Genomic DNA, 22,777 nt, shown 5'->3' on the forward strand with positions numbered 1-22,777 from the left:
ACAAGGTGAAAGGTAAGACATTTGAAAAATTTAGACAGGAGCTTCTACTCATGAAACTGAACAACTTTTGTTCTACAACTTTGCTGAATTTGTAAAAAAAAATTGGACTTTGTAAGGAAACTTCGCTAATCAGCTGACAGATTTCCATACAAAGTCCAAATTTTTTTCTATATAATATAAATAGATATTATAATTATATATAATAATTATATAATAAGATATAATATAAACTACCTTATGTCCGATTTATTCCAGATATTGATGCATGCCAAAAAGGAGGACTAGGCCTACTGGGGATACCTCTTTAAAAAAAACGCACCTAAGGTTCTTACCTCACAGGTGGTGTGGAAAAAGAACCAATACAATACAACAGTGAATATATATATATATACTAGCGGTCCGCCCCGGCTTCGCCCGTGGTACATATTTCGCAATAAAAGGTTGTGCCAAATTTCATCAAAATCGGCCCAGTAGTTTATGCGTGAAAACCATACATACATACATACATACAAACCTTTCCTCTTTATAATATTAGTATAGATTTAAAAATTGCGGGACGTAGCGTTTGCCGCGGTACCGGCCAGCCGCCCGGCTATATATTTTATACCCGTGCGAAGCCGGAGCGGGCCGCTATGTTTTTATATACAACGTTCATAATTTTTCTGTAGTGTATTTAGTATCAGCATTGCACCCGTGCGAAGCCGGGGCGGGTCGCTAGTTAAGTTAATAAATAACAAAATCTTTTCAAATCTGTCTTTTTCTTCATAAACCTATCTTACAAAAAAATACCCAAACATTTATAGATATTTTGCCAGTTTTTCGGATAAAAAGTTTTTGTAATAGTTGGCAACATTGACGTAAGGATTCGCCATCTCGTTCGGGTATACGCCGATGTGATCTCTAGTACATTCTCCCTCTACGTTTTACATTTTCAATCTGTCATTTGTCATTCAGAACATAATAACATCGATATTTGTTTAATTGCATATTGTTTTTAAGGATTTTTACTATTATAATTGGACTACATTATCATGGAAGCATAAAATGTTAACATCAAAAGAGCCCTCCAACACTAATAAAAGTCGCACTCCAAGGTAGTATTCATTAGATAATTTTATTTTTGTACATGTTTTATTATTTACTTACTCAATGTTATTAATATTCTAAAGCATGCTTTTGATCATTTTTTGTAGTTTAAATAAGTACATAAGAATTCATCACATACTCTAATATTTTAAATATGATAAAATGTAATCCTTTCCATAAATGTTTAAGTTTATCCATGAGCACTGAGCAGTTGCAATCGTATCATTTATATTTCAGTCGCTGTAGAGAATGGGAACGTCAAAGGCGTCTTAAATTTAATGATGCTATTTCTAAATTAGGAGATTTGGTAAAAAGTATTAATCAAGAAAATGGAAGTGATACGGGTGATAAACCTGGCAATACTCAGTATCCTAAAATTGAAATAATCCAAAAGGCCATACTTTGCTTGACAAATTTTTCACAGGAGAAGTCAAAACTTAGTAAGTGATCTATTATATTTATCATATTCTCAAATACTTTTTGACATGTAGCAGTCAGTTTTAAGGCTCCTGGTTTATGTGACAATTGCTTCCCACGATAACACAGAGAACTACTACTAAATTCCACTGATTGTATTATTGTTAGTATCTGATACCACATCTTGCCAATACATTATTACTTATGAATACTGTTTAACTTTTAAGCTATACATATTTATAATTATATAGAATAGGTTGCATAGTAAGGTGTGCCATGTGAAATTTAATGCATATTATATTTTTCCTTTCTAGAAGCAGAAGTGTTAGCGTTAGAAGTAAAACTGCAAGGGATTGAAAAAGAAAAACACAATAAGAAAGATGTTTGTGTACAAGTTACTATTGGTGCAATTAAAAATAAACAAAGTAAGTTATTGGTTTTTGGTGTATTTTTGCAGCTCTATATTTAATTGAATTATCTGTCTAGATAGACGGATAAGTTTTCACCTACTACAGAGATCTGAAAGGTGTAGGTGAAAACTTAATCTACGAGGAATATGGAAAAACACTGAAAAGAGTAAATATTCCCAATTGTCATGCTATAAAAACCTCTTTTTTATTTTCAGGTAGTAAATATCTCAAGCTATTAATGTTAAAGAAATCAAAAAATAATAATGCCAGCCAAAAAGAGAAAAATAAAAGTGAAATTAAAATTTCTCCAAAACCCAGGAAACCTATGTCACAATTACCTAAGCTTTTACCATTGACAAACAATATTAAAAAAGGTAATTTTAATTTTACAAAATACATTCATAGATTTATACTTAATTATGATATTTCTAAAAATGAATTTATAACTTACTTTAACTTACTTAAAGTTTAATTAATTATTTTATTTTAATTTCAGACAATACATTTGTTATGGTACCAGCTACTCCCTACATTTTTCCTCAAAGACCTATATTATTCCCCACAGCTCAACCAACCATAGTTTTATTAGACACAAACTTACAACCATTGCAAAAACAACCTCTCGTAAATAGGAACACAAATGATATGACTAAAACTACAATGGTTAATGTGCTCCCTATAACAGCATATTCTCATCCACCATCTGCAACAAAAACTAAAAGAAATAATTCTAAGCCTAAAAATGTTACTAAGAAAAGTATTAAGAAAGATAAATGCGAAAAAAGTACTGGAACAGTAACTTCTGAGAGTGATAAAAAAAGTGATGAAGCCCCAGTTACTGAAATTTCTAAAGTCCAAGAAAATTCTAAAAGTAGCCCAACGAAAATAGTACCTGAAGAACCACCAGAATCACAAAGACATGGAGAAAATAAAACAAATGACAACAATAATCCTGTAACAAGTGAACCAAAATCAAATGAATTGAACATAACTAACAAAAATGATAGTGACAATGCATCTGAACTAAATTCAAAAAGTACTAATGAAGTGAAAATAGCCAATATATCTCCAAAAGAAAAGACCTTACCTGAATGTAATGCAGAAACTTCCAATAAAGTTTCTGAAGTTAAAACAAATTCAAGTGACCCTATTATATTAACCAAGACTTCAGATCAAAAAGAAATTGAAAGTAAATGCAAAGAAAACAAATTGCCAACTATTTTAGACACATCAATATGTGAAAATGTTGTTGATGGAGGCAACGCGCGATTGGAATTAGCTGAAGAGTTCCTTGCTGCTTCACCGACGGCCGCCTTTCTTATGTCCTTCCCCTTGGTTAGTGGCAATAGAGCTGATAGCCCTACAGAAGAAGCACCTCAAAGCACTCCTGTTAAAGAAAATACATGCAGAACTGAATTACAATCTCAAAATTATTTTGATAAATCAACAAATAATAAATCAAAATCAACCAGTAAACCTCAAAATGTATCTAATGATGTAAATAAGCAAATGAATTCTGATAAAGTTCAAAATGATAAAATATTTAATAAGCCTGTTAGTACTAAAGCTCCAACCATAACTTCATCGTCTAATGTTACAAATGAAAATCCATTTTTAAATTTGCCTTTACCAACAATAATTTCTACTACTTGTGCTCTGACTGATGCGGCTTTCGGTTTAGATTTTGATTGCAATATTAGTAAAACAACAACAAGTCAACCTGCAAATTACGTTAGTAGTAACAGTTTATTTTACAAAAGTGATCCATTAGGAGCAGTTAAGAATACAGTTTACAGTACAAGCAGTCTTTCATCTGGTCATGAGTATAACAGCCTCGGTCTTTATCCTTGTTCCGTCGACAATTATACAACCAAAAATAAAACCGATTTCTCAAATATTGAAGATAATTTAATGAAAATAAACACATCTAGACTAACATATGATATTGATTTAGGTTGGTCGCATAAAAGTCTAGATTTTGTGAATTGTACTACAAATTCTAATACCCTTCACAAAGACAATATTTTCACTTCAACTGCTCCAACATATACAAGTGCATATAATCCGTTTAATCCGGAATTTCATGTATCTCTTTCTAATCCAGTTAAGAAAGATATGTTACCTACAAAAACCACATTTTCTGAAGCTATTACTAGCTTTTATTCCCAAACGGGTAATCTATGGTCTGACGATATTACCTCTATCTATACAAATAGTACATCAAACAAAAATTTGACTACAAAACAAAATCACTATACTACAGCAGATATTAATCAGACAAACACTTTAAAAACAAGTGCCCCAAAGCATTATAATACTAAACATATGCCTGGGCCTGCGGAAAATAATATAAAACCCAATACAACCGTTGCAGGAAATCAGCATAATATTCCTGATAAATATACCAAGAAATCTCCCAGTAAAATGCACATTAACTGGATGACATCCGAAACGAGATCGTCACAAAATAATTGTGATCCAATGCATGGAGAAGTTAAAGAAAATTACAAACCATCGTATGGACAGCCAAGCATCACTTCTAAGAAAATCACTCAAAGTGATAACAATTATTTTCCTATTAATATGCATCACTTTCCATCTCAAACAAGCCATGAAGAATTGCAAATGTGGCCATCTGCTAAGCCAGCGGGAACTGCTGAAATAAGTATCGAACCACCTCCTATCCATTTGCCAACTTTAGTAGGTGATTTAGCCTTAGGACCGCATGACAAAAAAAGAAATGATATTTTAAACCGATCACATCAAACAGCAGATCAGGCTTGCACAAATTTCCTCTCTGTTACACAACTAATGAACAGGTCATCTGATAATATGACTGCGCGATCTCATGGAGCTGCTATTGAGACCAAAACTAATGTGAAAAATAATTTAAATCAAATAGTTACCGATAATAATCGTAAGTCCATGAATCACCGCGTCGAGGTTAATCCACAACATTGTTATGGTTTTAATGATGCAAAAGTATCGAATCATTTCGAGCCGCTGAACCAGTTTTCTCACACTAAATCGAAGAATAATAAATCGGAAAAAAATTCAAAAATGCAAAAAAATAATTACTCAGCTGAAGCATTGATACGAGGAGGTACTTGTAACCAGAAAGCTCTCGATCACACAAACGCAAAATTTATGGTGCCACCACAGAAATTTTGTGATTTCAATATAGCACAAGACAGCAGTGTCGCTCAAGTATCACATTATCCACCTATACTAGATTATTCGGAAAATAGTTATGCAGGGCAACAATATTCAGGTACTACTTTATATAATACAACAGCCAATACGATACCCAATTCTTTCTACTCGAATTTCATGCAAAGTGGAAGCAATTTAATGCCAACAAGTTATACTGGCGGGCCATTTACAGGGGAATTTATAGATTACAATAATCAATCTGTTGAATGCAATTACTCTAATCCAAAGTATGACGATACAAAAGCAAGAAATAACGCAAGTTTTCAACATGACAAAACTACTAGAAGAGATGCTGCAAAGCATAAACTTGAGTGTACAAAAAAGGATACGACTAAAAAGTATCCCACAAAAAGAGCCAAACTGAACGCCGAGTCTGATGATTGGGTAGAAAATAGTCATTTACTATGGCAAAATAAAACAACACATAAGAGACATGCAAATATGATTTCGGAAGAGTTACAATTTCCCAATTTTGTAAGCAATCAAATGCCAACACAGTATCAGCCAGATTTCTTTAACAGCCATCTAATGCCCGCAAACGTACAGAATGTAGGCCATACCTCAGAACGATCTGTTTCAACGTTCCCCGTTGCATCGCGAGGGAATTTCAATCTTAGTGCATTATTTCCAGAAATTACAATGGTAAGTAAATAGATCAGTAAAAATGCAGGTAGATTTCATTTCTAAATAGTGTCTAGGTAGATATGTACATAAATTCTGTCACAATAGCTATTTATTTCTTGTTATCAGCAATCCAATTACTGAATAAAAATATTTGTATAAATAAAGAAATAATAGTTAAGTAGAGCTATGATGTCATGAGAGAATAAATTATCGTTTTTGTTACAGAAAGTCCAATAATAAGATTTGATGTGGTTTTACGTATACGCAAGAAACTGTTAATCTGTGATTCTCTTTATTTATTGTATATTGATTAATAACATAATATAATTATTTTAAATAAATTTAATATAAAGTTTTTGTTGTTATTATTTATTTATAAGTCTTATTTGAATATGACATATTTTTACTTTTACGTATAGGTATGTATCAAACACATCATAAGTTCAGAATTTTATAGGCATGTTAAGATAATCATGTTTACCTTGACCACTTGCTTCTAACTCAACTATTGAAATAATTCATATATACATTATTTACAGTGAAAATATTATTGTTTAAGATTCTTATTATATTAACAAAATAAAGTTGAGAAGTGTTAATAGGTCCTTGTCGCATTTTTAATTAAATATCAATATTTTGAGGGCCGATATTGGTGCATTAATTTGGAAATACATAACTTGTAAAATAAAATTACGTAAGTACTTATAAGATTATAATTACCTACGTAATGTATTATTACAATTAAACACAATTAGATAAAATTACAAATAACACACATTAGAACTCATGCGCATAAGCAAAATTTGTGAAAATTAGACGATTCTTTTTTTTAATATTTCTGATATTATTTCATTGAGATAATATTAATATTATCTCAATGTATTATTTATAACTTTTTCTATACATATATTTCCCGTGTTGTTGAAAATATTAGTTCTGCTTAGGGTAATTTTTAACATTTAAATGATCTAAATGAATGCAATAAAAATCTGAGTAAAGAGGTAACGGATAATCGTTTTTACGACATCAAATATCAGCATTTCCAACTGATATGTTTCCGCTACTAGGAGATATAGAAATAGTCTATTTGTGGCAATTGTTCTTAGTTGGATACAGTTTCATATTTCAAAGTGTACCTAGCGAGTACCGAAATAAAGCTTGCTTTTGGTGGATTTGGAAATGTGTCAGTATTCATATCACTCAACTAAGTGTACCTAGCATAAGTAATATATTTCCTATATTCTGCTTTATTTGTTACCTGTTCAAGTATGTAGTGTACGGTCTATGCATTGTGTGGTAATAGTAAAGTACCTACAAAACCACCGTGGCATTGTATACTGCTCGTGAGTCGTGTGTGAAAATATTTTTTTCCATGCCACTGTTATGTATGTAAAAAAACCGGCCAAGAGCGAATCGGACGAGTCGAGTCGGAAACCTATCGGAGGCCTGCATCCTTTTCCTTATCCTTCGAAGTCCTTTCCTTAATTCTTTCCTTAATCCGGTCCTTATCCTTTACGTTTGAACGTCGGCAATCCATTTGTAGAGCCGTACGAAGACTGCAATCCACCACGCCTCTCCAAATGTTCATGGGTGGTGGTAGCGCCATGGTAATAGTATCTCTATTATTACCGTGATATCTTTCACCAGCTAGCCCCGTTAGCGTTTGTTTTTTTTGTCCACCATTATCTTTCTGTCTTTTTTTCTCCAATAGACAATAGCTTAGAAGTAAATATAAGAACAGTGTAGAAAAGTTAGGTTTGTGCCTAACTTAAATTGACCGTATCATCAACCCCGCAATTGACTAAAAACTGAATGAAGGCCCCAATATGAACAGAGGTCTCCTTTGAACACGGTTTAAATTTGGAATGGATTTGTAGCCTTCCTATGGTAAACCAAAATCTAATGGAGTCTGCAACTCGGCCTATACGAGCTATCGCCTGATGCCTGTCGCAAGTCTAAAAAATGTCGGCCGCACTTCCAGTCTGCAAACGTCAACGCTTCGTAGATGTTGTGCGTGCGGGGAGCAGTGCGAACGCGGGAAAACTTTGCATAATGACGACACGATTTAGCTCACGTTTTTGAATTGAAGATATTTAGAAATGTGTTTTACTGTGATTAATAAATAAATCGAAATCGAAGTGCGTGCTTAATGAATTAATTACAATGATTATTTCAAATTTCGCTGCAGCAATGGTGTGTATGTTTTAGATTTTTAGAATTATATTAGAGCGATATAATATTATTATTATAAAGAGCTTTTTTTAATTAATGTGTAAGTTATTTATATTTAAATTTTAATCTAATTATTAATATTATGACATCCATTTCAATACGAATAAATTCGTATATACCTAGTTAAAATATATATTATTATTTAAATTATATTGAGTAATCTATTTCTAAGTAGGTTACCTACTTATCTTTAGATTTCACTTTTAGTGTGTATATCTAAACAAAAATATATGAATGTTCTACTTATATACTTAGGTACTTAAAAATATTTTCTTTTGCAAGCGAATATCATTATCGTCCCTTTTAAAAGTTATTGTTAATTCTAGGCATAAAACAACCTCTCCTTTTGCAGTCGGGTAAATATCTTTTACCAGGTATACCAAACTTAAGATATTTCACCCATCTTATTAATAGTAATCCAGCTGATATACACATACATTGGTCGTTTTTCCTAGAGGAGACAAAAAACTATCCAAAAACATTAACCCGCACCATTTCTGTCACTACTGTAACTGCATTTTCACTACGATCTTCAGCTGTGGGGTTGTGGTAGGTAACTTTCCCGGTGCGAGCTGGCTCAATTTATGCCGGTGCGTGTTCGACTCCCACAAAAATATTTGTACCTATTGACCAAAAATGATCATCAACTAATAATAATATTTTTCTATTGAATACTATAAAATAATAAGCATCCATTTTAGAATCTCACATTAACATAGAAACCTCGACTTCCTTCGAATATTTCTCTACATTCATAATTTATTTATTTATTTATTTATTTATTTATTTATTTATTCATTTATTCAGGAAAACATTTACAATTCTTAAATACTAGACACTTAAAAAGAAGAAAAAAACAAAATACACTTAAAATCTAAAATTAAATTAAACAAAAATGAATACAAGAAATGTTCCCTGAAAAGGTCTTGGCTCAGCACATTGTCATAGTTCTGAGAACCATAACGCTGATATTCTGCCAAGACCCATACCATACCCGTACCATACATAAAATATAAATACTATAGATAGTGTGAGAACAATATTAGCATATAATATAATAGAAAAAAGTAAGTAGGTATATACAATACAAAATAAATGAATAGATAGTTACATAAAAGTGATATGAATAAATAATATACATAGATAATAAATAAATAGTAGATACATAAAATACCGATCGGATAGTATAGCAGTAAAATTTGAAATAGATTTAAGTAGGTATAATAAGATAAAAAAATGGTTTCTCGTGGCAGCCCCAAGTCTGTGCAGTGCGGAGTAATATAAATCTATTTTTGATTTTGCATGTTAAGTAAGTGGATTTTGTACATTTTTTTAAAAGAGTACTTTGAGCACACTTGTTTAATTGGCGGAGGGATATTGTTCCAACACTTTGTAGCACAGTACTTAAAGCTACCACGGAAAGCTTGCGATCGATGCAGAGGGACTGAAAGTGCGCTAGTTACGCTCCTTACTGGGTTCCGGCCATTATCTTTTCTCCATCTTAATTTTTCGTACAGATACGAGGGACGCTTGGATTTAAACAGATCAAAAAGTAGACAAGCCAAATATAGATCTTGTCTACCTTTCATGTTAAGCATTTTGGCGGAGTTTAAAAATGGTGTTATATGTGATCTCGGAGGGACATTAAAGCAGTACCTAACACAAGCATTCTGTACTCTCTGAATAAGACGTTGCGAACGTTGAAGCAAACAAGGGCCATACACATTTATGCAATAATTCAACTTAGATAGAACTAGAGATTCAGCTAAAAGGATACGGAGATTAGTGTTTAGGTAAGGCCGAAGTTTGTAAATAACTTTTAATCGGTAGAAGCAACTACGCACAACTTCAAGGACATGACTTTCAAATTTTAGATGTTTATCGAAAGTAACACCTAAATTACGAGCCTCATTTACCTTATGTATGGGAAAATTTTCAATATAAAGAGAAATGTTAGAGTTCTCTATTGCTTGTACTTGTCGCCTGGAGCCAACAATCATGTATTTCGATTTATTAGGGTTCAACACTAATGAATTATTATAGGACCACTTTGATACAGCACTTAAATCCTGAGATATTTTATTTAAAGATGAAGACAAATCCTTACAATTTACAGGCAAATAAACCTGCAGGTCGTCTGCATAGATGTGGTATTATATTGGTAATTATATTGGTGTCTTAGGTTGGTGTCCATTTGTAGCAAATGTATTCTTCAGGAAGGTATTAAATATATCCCATCAACCATAATATATTCAAATTATTTACGATTACATTCACACACACACATAACGGATAACTACACTTTCTATTGAAGAACATTTAAAAAACGCCTTGATCTCTTCACGTTCCAGAGGAAAGTCTTTGATACCTTATTGATACATATATACTTAGTTAGATGTAATAATAATAAATACATATATGTACCTATATCTATCTTTTGAAATAACATGTGAAACTTAATTCATAAAATTAAGCCAGGGGCTTTCCAATGCTAGCAGAAATATCTCGAAATCCCTGTTCTTTTATAATAATTTATCTTACAAGTAAAAAATATATTTGCCGGTCTATGCCTAGTTACATTCAATTAGTTATAGTCCCCTATTTATTAATCCTTACTTTAATATTATCAATGCAAAAGTAGCTAGATATGTCATTGTCTTCTTCAGACCGAACCCACTAAACCGATTTGGATTAAATTTGGTACAAATATAGGTAGTTTAGTTTATCTCGAAAATCCCACAGAAACGGGAGGTATACGAGTTTGCCTTTGAATACGCACGCGAATCCACGGGGGGAAAGCTAGTATGATATGAAAATAATTTAAAATCAACGTGGCACGCATTTATTCTACAATACAATTATTTACATTGTTTTTTAGAATTTGGACACAAACACTATTCTTAAACGAATTTTTAGAACAAGTTGTCGTAAAGGAAACAAGTAGGTACCTATCCACTGTTTTTGTACAAACTTTACAAAAATCATTCATAACAATAAAATCAATAATTAATACTATTATTATGTATATGTCATTTAATAATGACGCAATGTCTGTGAGCACCTAATCGAACATTTGTATGTATCGAGCGCAACCGCGTGACAGAAGGTTGCGCGGGCGCCGGGAACAGGCATTAGGTAGGTATTGCTTTACAATGCGGGTGTAATCCTTCTACAATATACTACATACGGGCACATCGTGTAATGAATACAAATGCCCCGTAAACGCCACTACTTTCACGGGGTTACAGTCATCACGACGAATTTATTTAGGTTAATGATGAGTTTTACTGCGCGAATAAAATTACTGATAATTTTGTTTGTAATTGAACCTTAAAGTGTTTTGTCCTCATTCACTATTGAAGTTTCTCATTATAATACTAAGGAGTTTGGTAAATAAGTACGCAAATCCTCATGCGTTCAATGCAGTGCATTGACGTAGTGACACGACACCCAACAACTATGTCAATGCCGCCACTGCACAGCATACTATCTATCGTAATAACTCTTATCGACCTCTTCGATTATCAGAAAATAACATCACTATAATAGCCCTTAAATTTTAATAAGGATAAAATAATATACTTACTGCCTCCATTAAAGTAGCCTTAAAGGGTCACTTAATTTTATCGTGGACTATCGTACTTTTTATTCAGCAAGCAGTTATGGCGGATTTATAAAAAATTCAAACACAAATGTTTTTATATAGTTACGTACTTGCACTTGTGCATGTATTTAATTTTTATTTTTGGAACAATATATTATGACTTCTAGTTATAAATAAGTAAAATTGTTTATAAACGCTCTATCTAACCGTTCTGCACATTCCTTACTTATAAAATGCGATGGTATAAATGGATAAATTATTTAATAACACATCTTTGTCAATCAACATATCAATTGTTTATATGTCATTTCAGCTTCGGTTATCGAAAACTTAAAACACACGTGTTCCTAAGTTTATAAACGCGTAATATTCCCGGTTTATGGCCTTAGTAGGCCCAAGCTTTACCCTCGTCCGATAATAACAATCATCTTATTTATTGAATGATCTTAAAAAGTGGGTATTGATTTCTCATGAAACAATAGGTAGCAATTTTATTAAAATGTTCAGAAAAGGTTCTCTTTAGCGTTCTAATCTTAACTGTGGTATTGCAGTAATAATATTTGATTAATTTACTTGGCAAACCGAATAGACTAATTGCGTACCAACCTAATGGAAATGACTGTTCAGTGTTCATGCAATGAAGTGCATTTTGCTAACATATTTGTCAGACTATCTCAAACGCGCCTTAACCCGGTTATAGTTATATTAATATCCCCCACGATTGCTATTTTTAAGAATATCATACACAAAATATATTTCCTGCGTCTACAGTAGACCAAAACTATGTCAATGGGCAATTAACATAGTACAGGTGGAAAGAAAGCGGCGCTTATAATTTTTTTTTACGTATCGTTCTTCGTTTATTTTTAATAAACAATTACATTGACAGATTGAGCTGAATCATGAAAGTAATCAAGAATAAATTTTCGATGGCATATTATAAAAAAAATGTAGCGACTTTAATTAATTAATACCCAAACACTGAAATGTTTTAAATATTTAACACATATTGAAGAGGGCTGTAATTAACCTCGTATATACTTACCTATACACGAGATGCCTACTTTCACAATACAAGCCAAATTGAATGTAAGTTATATACTTTGTCTTGTGAACCTGTCTGTCTGCAAACAACTTTCGGTGCCCGCCATACATTTTATATCATTGCGTAAAGTTGGACGAATTATTCCATACGTATTTGAAGACTAAGTACGTTTCTTTTTAATCTTCTCAAATGGTTGGTATTATTCATACTTATATAGAGGACTTACCTAAGTGTGTAAATATTCGAGTCTCACATACAGATGATCATACAAATTACCTACAAACTATCAAGAAATTATACAATTCATACAAAGTTGTTCATTATAATTCTTAACATGTATATTTTTACCACAACCGTGCATATTGTTTGTTGTAAACAAATTCAATTTCCTGAACGAAAAATATTTTTGGTAAATAATAAACCACGCGCATAATGTAGCGATTATCGTGTTTGTATGCTATAAATTGCTTCCATCAACAAAGCTTTATCGTGAGTTGAGAAGAGTGTGTTTAAAAACAGTTGCTCTCTACACTTTAAAGCATTTTACGATCCAGGCAATATCGGAAAAATGTTGGTCGCACGTGCGCACGGAAGCGTTGACTTCTACTAACACTAAAATTACAATTTTCAGTCAACAAGGGAGCTGGTCGCAATAAAAACTTGCAGTTCTAGTATTATCTATCCAAGAAATTAAAGTTTCTCAAAAGTGAAGTAGGGATATATACCTAATATACTTATGAAATTATTTTCCTTTCCGTTGGATCCTCGTAAGACCTAAAAATATTATGTTGAACACTAATCCTTTTGCACGCCTCATAAGCGAAGCGTTGAGGTGGGTAGGTACTACTGTCACTTCGCGCAAAACATCTGCAAACAACAACATCACATTTTTCAAACTTAAAATGTCTTTATGTATCATACATTGCACTTGTAAGATAATACATACACACACATATTAAGAAAAAACACTATTTTTAACGTTCATGATATTTTTGATGTCATTTTTGTTATTTAAACTAGTTAAAAAACAGTTTAAAGAAGTTCTGTCTTGGACGTCCGTGTGTCTGTATGTGCGGATCCTTTTTCTTGTTAACCCTTAAATTGATTTCGTCCGTTTTAAAGGACATAGTATTTATACACATGCTGGCTCTGTTACAGTAGACCTAGGCATTGCCAATTGGTATATTAGGAAGGTACTAGCTATGTCCTTCGCGTACATGCAGGTTTCGTTAGCGAAGCGAAGTACAGTCGCGAATGGTGACCATTTGAAATTTGCAAAAAACGGATCTTTTGATTGTCCTGATAAAATTGGTTATAACTGTAAGTATTTTGGCTATTTTGCTTATAATGTTATATTATTAGTCAGAATACGATTGTAAGTATAGTATTTTGACATAATTTTTACATATTTTACAATATTTGTATTAAAAATCTTAGTTTGTTTATGATGTCCCATAAAACGGACGTTGACAACTTGGAGTATACACTAGGGTATTCTTCACATGTCCTATGTAACGGACGTTGCCAATCAGGCCCTCCATTTTCAACGTCATCATTTTGATATATTTTTCTTTATTTTTATTATATTTAACAGGAGCATGACTTGGCACTCAATAAAAAATTCCCTCACTACCTCTGACGGAAGCTGAAGAGTCTGGCGTTGAGTTGAGATGACGATTTCCAAAGGAAATGTAGACCTACGGGAGTGATTTCACTATGATAACAGTGTCAATCATTTACTCCCAGCACCATACCTCCGGAATTATACGAAATATTGATTTGAGTCACAATGAAGATCCAAAAAGTCAGAATTTTTACCATAAACAAAATATTATTACTGCAGAATAGCCCTTACATGCAGTGCGAGATGAATCTTCCCTACTTCTCAGTAGTTCTTCAGCCACAGCATCATGTTACTTACCAGAAATACCACCCAATGTTTGAAAATTTAAATAATAATACCTTACAAATTAAAAAACTGGCAGAAAATGGATATAATATATGCCAAAGAATCAAAAAAAGCGATTTAAATTTCCTGTTTGTTTTGGTACTTCAGGCATGGTATACGACTTCTTTGCATACGATAAAGCAAACACATTACAATCTGTACAATTTAGTGAATGGGAAGAGGACTTTCTTGGTGTATAAGAATAAGTTCTCAGGCTATGTAATACTATTTCTATCCCAATTCTTAGCCAATTCTTATGCTGTGACTTTTGATAGTGTCGTTTTTTAAAAACCATTATTTTTAACGATATCGTTAAAGTTTTAACCAATATTTTAAGACAGATGTTTGAAAAGCTTATACTTGATCGTCTATAATTATAATTTGATAATAATTTTGAATTACAGAGTTGAAAATGTGCATTTTATATATGTACCACGGTTGCAGGAATAATGTGCAATGTCCGTTATATGTGACGGTTCGAACATGTACATATAATTGGCAATGTCCGTTTTATGTGACATAGTGAAAACAATAGAAAAAATTTAAATTTTTAATTTTTTTTTTCATTTTCCTCTTTTATATCCTAATTCCAACACATCCTCCAAATTTGGACATTATACACCCAAGTTATCTAGGGGTGACAATTTAAGGGTTAACACGATAGCGACCGAAATACTTTACTAATCGAGTCTTTTTTTTTCTCTTACGCTTGAGTATGCTCAGGAATAGAACCCTTTCATTTTTCAGGGTCTGATTCGATGTGGTTTAATTGTTATTAAATAAACAAAAATAATAATTAATAAATATTTATTAAAAAAAATTATGAGGCGTGCACTTTTGGATTTTCCAAATTATTTCCTACTATACTTATATGCATATATGAGAAAGTTTGTGATTATGGGTGGATGGATCTTTGTTACTGAATTATGGTAGAGAGAGATAGAGATTATAATATAGTCGGGTTTAGCGCATAGCCTTCAGGTTACCACAAGACGACTCCAGCTAGTAAGCTAGAGCTACAATTAACATCCAATCTAAAAATACAGAATAAGGAATGATATAATATAAATAGAAATAATGAGCTAGCGGTCTTCTTTTCAGTTTCGTTGCTGTTTATGCGTCGTAACATTAACAGTGAAAAGTTCGTATGGAGAGAAGTTCACACTCGGATATCTCACAGGATCACAGAGACAACCCGGTGATATGAACTATCCTAGACCCGGAAGAGTGATATCAGGTAAATATGTAGTTTCTAATGCTTTTTCGATGTAAATTATGTAATCTCTTCGTATTTTCATGATTTAGATTTTAGACACAACTAATCTATATCAAAACCAGTCAACTGCCGAAAAAAATTAAGTATATATATACTGCACTGTGTATACTAATCATTTGTAGATATATGCTAGCAATTACGAGCACAAACAATTCCATCTTTTATGATATGACGGATGATCTGATGCAGCCGAGAGACAGTTTACGCTAGCGGCTAGAGTGACGGGTTTACATGTTCGGAGTGGCTCCAGGATATTCCAATAACAAACACCACTCACGTTCTGAATGAAAATCAAAATTTTATCTATAAAAATTACACTACCTAGATCCAAAAGTCGCGCGTTTGAGACTAGAAGCATTTGCAAAATCTAACTCTCTATAATGGTAGAGTCCATGAAAAACATGTCCAAGCACTAAAAGTTTATGGAAATGTTATATAGTGAAAATTAAAACTTCAGTAGAAGCCTATATCCCTGCAATGGGAACATAACATATTGGTGATGTATTGAAGATGGTAGAAATGTTCTTCTCAATATAATAATTATATTATAATTAGAATCAATTATTGATTCTTTGAACATCTTCGAATGTTGTCGAAAACAAGAATTGTTACCTTCACATATACCTAGGTGGTTTAATGTTTTTATTAAGTTACTAGGTCTTATTAATATTACATTTAATTTAATCATAGTTGTGAATTACAAATAAAGTAATTATTTGAAGAAATAACTCGCAATACATTTTAATTAAATTTCTGTCATGTAATCGTTTGGTAGATTTTGTAATTAGAGACATGGAAACAAAGGTAGTTTACCTACACATTCAAAGTTTCATATTTCAAGAAGTTGCTATACTTACTTACTTTATAAATCAGCACAAATTAATTTATCACATTTAACATATCACCAAAAAAATCAATCCAAGCATAATAATGCAAACTTCGATGTTTGTTACAATTATACATTATACTTACATATCGAATTTATGAATTAATCTTACTTATTGAATTTTTACAAACCGATGATTCAGTTAAAATTTTCGAGTTTTCACAGTCGGCACCATCTGCGTAACATTATCCTAAATTTTATTCTGAATCATGTTTCATCCTGGGTATTTATCGAAATATATAAAAATAATTTGGTGGCATGTAGTTACGATTGTGTTACATGTTACAGCTAAAGTATTATTAGGCTAGGACAGTAAAACCTTCATTTATTGGTCGTAGGGGAATTCATATGTGTTCGCCTTGTATCTTAACGAATCAATGCTTTAAACATTATCAGTAATAATGATTATAATTAATGTAACAGGTGCAATATCAATGGCCGTTGAAGAGGTTAATGAAAAGCTTTTGAAGCCCATGGGTCATTCTTTGGATTTTGTAGTTGCTGAAACATACGGACAGGAAGAAGTTTCAATTCGACAAGTAAGTTTTACACTTTCTTCTCTCTTTTTATCACATTCGCATTATTTATACGATCCACATGTTATTAAAGAATTCATTTATGAGTTGTATGCAACATAAAGTTTGTATTCATTTCTTTTTTCTAAAACATTATGAAACGGATACGCCCAATAACCCAGTTCACTATAATTAAAATTTCAGTTTTGGAGTTAACTGCTCTCGAATACTGACATTTTATGGGGTTCGTAAAGTTTACAATAGCTATAATTTGATACGATAGAGGAATTATATTTTTGTGCGTCAGTTAGTAATGATAAAAGTTATGTAGAGTTCCTCTTGAAAATTCTTAAAATCATTATTAATTATTCTATTGACTATAAAAAAAAATCGTTATATATGTTTATATGTATACTAGCTTCCCACCCGCGGCTTCGCCCGCGTTTTCAAAGAAAAACCCGCATAGTTCCCGTTCCCGTGGGATTTCCGGGATAAAACCTATCCTATGTGTTATTCTGATGTATAAGCTATATTTTGGTAAAGTTTCATTCAAATAAATTCAGTAATTTTTACGTGAAAGAGTAACAAACAACCATACATCCATACTTACAAACTTTCGCCTTTATAATATTAGTAGGATAGTTACAGCTAAATGTCTGTCATGAATATATAAAATTTTATAAAATGTTATCAAAACACTTTGCTGAATCTATTTTCACATCTGACCATTAATATTATGAGCCCATAGGAAGAACATTGAACTTTATAAAGTAACCAACACACTTTCTGTTAGTCATCTCAACGTGCTGACTGCTGAGAGATACATTGCCATAGTGTTTATGTTATGCAACTGATTTGCAATTATGATAAATATGAGTCACGAATGTCACAAATAACGCCATAAATACATCTCGATTTACTTTTCCTCTTTCGAAATTCAGAGTTCAAAGGTACTCAAGGTATTTTATATAGGTTAAAACCTTATATAAAAGGTGATATGATTATTTGGAAAGGTCTTGCATTTAAATCACACGCCGCATGCTTGTAATTATTGAGTAGGCAGGTACTATATGTCTTAAAAAATATTTATAAACTGTTTATAAAACCTCGAACACTTGCTCATGCGAGCGTAAGATTTAGGTACATCTTTGAACAGGTGTGTGTATTGCATAAGTATACACTGAGGAGACGTGAAGGAGCTCATTCACATCACGAAGCACTCAACTGTGCACTCCAGAAATAATATTCAACTGTGTGTTATTCCCAAGAATCGCAATGACCTAGTAATGGGCGATATCGGAAGGCAGAACGCGTTCAAGTCATTGAAAACTCTTATAACTTTAATTCACTTCAGTTTGATTTGTTGTTATTATTACCCGCTCGCAGGTCAATTAATATTATTGTTATTGCTTACTGATGAAGTGGAACAAATGATCGTAGTTAAAATTTATACTTGTTCTGTGAAATATGCAAGCAATAGATATAGTAGATACAGGAGAACAACTAGTAGCTCTGAACTATGAATCTACGTAGTTATAAAAGATAGAAAGTCGCGTGTAGAAATTACAATATAATAATATAAATAAAACATTAATCACTAAAACATTGACATTTATAGAAAGACCCAAGGGATTTAATTAAAACAAGTTTCTTTTCATTAAAACTCTGTCTCGTGACTTTAACTTAATTGGCAATTGCCTAACTTTTGAAATATTTTATAGCTATAGTTATACCTATACATATGTACTTGGTATATTTAGTGATAATGTAGACAAAGGCTAATCATGTGTTAATCCATAAGAAAAAAACTTTTAGTCTATTCAATTGTTCAGTACTTTAATGAAACTTTTATATGAGATTATTGAATAGGTAATGACCGAGACTTTATAGAACAAAGCAGGCGCTCATATTGTCATACACTCGTATATCCCTACGTGTGTCGTGCGACTTGCTCGGTAATCTATCTTCGAAGCCTGCGGCTGACGTTCTGCAGGAGGAAAGTAACAGACAGGCTAATAACTGCTGTCAGCTTCGTCAAACACATTTATATCACTTATACGTTTTTTACTTAAAGTTTTGCACGCCTCATAAGCGAAGCGTTGAGGTGGGTACTACAGACTACTGTCGCTTCGCGCAAAACATCTGATTTTTCATACTTAAAATGTCTTTATGTATCATACATTGCACTTGTAAGATAATACATACACACACATATTAAGAAAAAACACTATTTTTAACGTTCATGATATTTTTGATGTCATTTTTGTTATTTAAACTAGTTAAAAAACAGTTTAAAAAAGTTCTGTCTTGGACGTCCGTGTGTCTGTATGTGCGGATCCTTTTTCTTGTTAACACGATAGCGACCGAAATACTTTACTAATCGAGTCTTTTTTTTTCTCTTACGCTTGAGTATGCTCAGGAATAGAACCCTTTCATTTTTCAGGGTCTGATTCGATGTGGTTTAATTGTTATTAAATAAACAAAAATAATAATTAAAAATATTTATTAAAAAAAAATTATGAGGCGTGCACTTTTGGATTTTCCAAATTATTTTTTTTTATTATTAGCTATCTATCAAAAATGAGAACAAAATAAAATTATATTATTCGTATGCGTTGTCGTCGTTGTGGAGCTTGCTACGCGACCAATAAACTGAATACTTACTTCATTAAATAAAATCAATTAATATCAAAAAGATACACTAGGAATTTAAAATTAATTTTCTCGTATAGCTTAATAGAGCGTCGGTAAAAATAGCGATAACGACAGGTATGTGGTTAAAATCGTATAACGGGAGCCAATTTCAATTAAACTTGGTCTCCATTACTAATTGCTTGTAAATTGCCGTATCCTTGTCTAGGTAGCGGCTTTATGGGCAGCTAATGTGACTGCGTTCATCGGACCACAAGAAACGTGCGTCCACGAAGGGCGTATGGCTGCAGCTTTTAACCTTCCTATGATAAGCTATGTGAGTATATTATATAACTATGGATATATTAGGTTATTATTATTATCGCAAAAAGTTTGATATGGATAATATTACCTACATTTATTATCTCATGTTTGTGATAAGCATGGTGTATCACAATGCAACAATATCAACTCGACTTTCTCTCCAAGCTTAATTTATTCGACAAAATCAAAGTCAATAAACTAAACTACTTTAGGTCTCTATAAACATGTTACTTCGATTTTATCTCTCTAAGTTACTCTGTATCTTCAACTATCTAGACAATAATATGAAATAATTTATAATAGAGTTTTGCGATTGCAATTTTATTTTTGTGTATCAATAGGTATAAGTATTTTGTGCCAAATTATTGTTTCTATTGTTGTATTTTCTTATGTGTTCGGTACCTACTAAATATTTTATGAAGTTTTTCATGCTAGAAATTTACCGTTAAAGTTTTACTATGTCCATAATATGTGGTCCATATACTATCTCTGTGTATAGCATTAGCATAACAACAAAGACTTGTTGTTATAATATACAATACATTTTTGACACTGAATGTGCGTCGTGTTTCATAAAAACTTTGCACGTCATTAAGCGTGGACGGCTTGCTAATGTATTTACCGCAAATGTCACATGGAGTTACGAATTACAAACAAACTAACCCTGGCAATTGAATTATCGCAAGTCGTTGAATGAAATACACCCAAAGAAATGTAGACTTTCATTAAAGCAAATGAAAAATGTTCTTAACAATTCCTTTTTATTGTTTTGTGATAGGCTATTTTTTTTAAGTATAAATTCTAATAATTATTAATAACTTTAAATATGATCAAAACGGTGTTGTCGGTATCTCATATTTTGTCTTTATTTAAAAGAATTCAAAGTCGACCACGAAGTCAAATTTATAGAGAAATAATATTTCGTTTTTAATATGAGAGAGGAAAAATATTTTATACAGGTACATTAAGATTAATTTGTTCTACAGTACTGCAGAGATGTGGCGAGCTCCAATAAGAGGGTGTACTCCACCTTCGCTAGGACCAGACCTTCAGACATCGACATTTCGCGCTCCGTGGTTGCTGTTCTAACGCATTTCAATTTCATGCATGTAAAATATCATCTCTACACCTAATATTTTTATTTACAGCTTATAAATAATACCTAAATTAGCTATTTTCCTTTTTTTCGATAAAATATGGATTACTTAACGTAGTTAATTGGCTATTCAATTGTCAAGATTAACAAAACTATTCGTCTGTTAAAACAATATTCAATGTCGCTTCAACAGGTAGCCGTTGTCTACCTCAAGGCTCCGAACCATGACTTTTCTCGACTAGCCTTTGCAATCATAACAGCAGCTAATGAGAAGAAAATAACAATACGGACAGTGCAAGTATACCGGCAACCTTATTACTACGAAAACAGACGGGAAAACTTCTCTCGCAACCCTTTTTTAGATATCGTACGAGAAACTTACAAAGATACAAGAAGTAAGTTAACTCTTTTTACGAGTTTGCTAAATAACAGTGGACATTCTCTTAGTTAATTCTTTGTTTCAGTTTACGTGTCCGTCGGATATTATCACGATCACATTGGGCTTATGTTAGCTTTGGACAGTATGAAATTATTGGATACTGGTAAGTTTAATTATTTGATATACAATTACTATTGTTCATTAAAATAAAAGTTCTATAACTCCTAATTAATTTGAGAGAATAAAATTTGGATGGATTTAAAAATATTTCATACAAGTTTATGTAGAGCTCTATATTTATAGAATCATAACGTAGATATGTTAAAAACGTGAAATAAAATCTTTAAATTGTCCGAAGTACTTTAGCTGTATACATTTAAACTAAAAAAAATGCTAGAAGAAGCTATAAATTAGACCACTGAAACTTTTCTCATATCTCGCACCGAGTTTAAAAGGTTTTCCAGTTACCGGTCATTCATCTTCAGTCAACAAGCTATCCATCACGATAGCGGGTCAAAAGCAGAACGGTTTAACTCCAACAATATTATTCTATTTATTTGTAAATTTACGCCTATTTGGAGTTGGACCGAATAGAACAGTTTGTTCAAACTTCAATGCTATGAACGAAAAATAACCTTACGTAGTTTATGATGGTATTTGAGGACGTTTATATACCTACCATCAAGTAAATATTGACTCGAAACTATTGTTGTTCAGATACGTATTGGTATTTGGTAAGGTATATTCATGTATTTCGTCCGTTGATTTCGTCTATTGACAACTACATATCTCTATGAGAGTGATACGAAAACTGGACACTATAATTTTATATTAACGTTCTCCACGGTCTATATAAATTCATTTTAATCGAAGATCGTTTTAGGACTGCGTAAATCATTGTTTCGTTAGAACATCTAGGTACCTGTAAAAATCTATCAATGAAATAAGTAGATGAAACAACAATTGTCTGTCCTACAATGGTATATAATTTCACGACGATTACCTATATCTGTAAAATTCTAAAGATTTTTTATCCAAGTTCATTTATTACAAAGACTAATGACGAGTCAAAATACCACTATTCTTTCCAA

At 32.1% G+C, this 22,777-nt stretch overlaps 2 protein-coding genes across 2 annotated transcripts in view; both read left to right on the forward strand.

Annotated features, from left to right (window-relative positions):
- The first annotated feature begins 929 nt into the window (after positions 1-929).
- On the forward strand, positions 930-6,105 carry LOC149905800 (uncharacterized). The gene is made up of 6 exons (XM_090105395.1): positions 930-1,094; positions 1,324-1,526; positions 1,818-1,928; positions 2,129-2,287; positions 2,410-5,768; positions 5,976-6,105. Exons 1-6 carry the CDS (start codon positions 1,045-1,047, stop codon positions 5,985-5,987), a joined length of 3,894 nt encoding a protein of 1,297 aa, XP_089961521.1. The 5' UTR covers positions 930-1,044; the 3' UTR covers positions 5,988-6,105.
- Positions 6,106-7,743: 1,638 nt separating this feature from the next.
- LOC149905801 (guanylate cyclase 32E) overlaps positions 7,744-22,777 on the forward strand; it is a 34,776-nt gene continuing 19,742 nt past the window's right edge. The window contains exons 1-7 of the mRNA XM_090105871.1: positions 7,744-7,943; positions 15,681-15,816; positions 17,165-17,280; positions 20,117-20,224; positions 21,198-21,320; positions 21,501-21,702; positions 21,772-21,849. Coding sequence (XP_089961997.1) covers positions 7,914-7,943; positions 15,681-15,816; positions 17,165-17,280; positions 20,117-20,224; positions 21,198-21,320; positions 21,501-21,702; positions 21,772-21,849 — 793 coding nt within the window. The 5' untranslated portion in view covers positions 7,744-7,913. The remainder of the gene's footprint in view (positions 7,944-15,680; positions 15,817-17,164; positions 17,281-20,116; positions 20,225-21,197; positions 21,321-21,500; positions 21,703-21,771; positions 21,850-22,777) is intronic.

This window comes from Colias eurytheme, chromosome 9 (genome assembly GCF_061535395.1).
Source record: "Colias eurytheme isolate Ceu_HAF_F1 chromosome 9, ilColEury1 Martin Lab GWU primary, whole genome shotgun sequence".
NCBI lineage: Eukaryota > Metazoa > Arthropoda > Insecta > Lepidoptera > Pieridae > Colias > Colias eurytheme.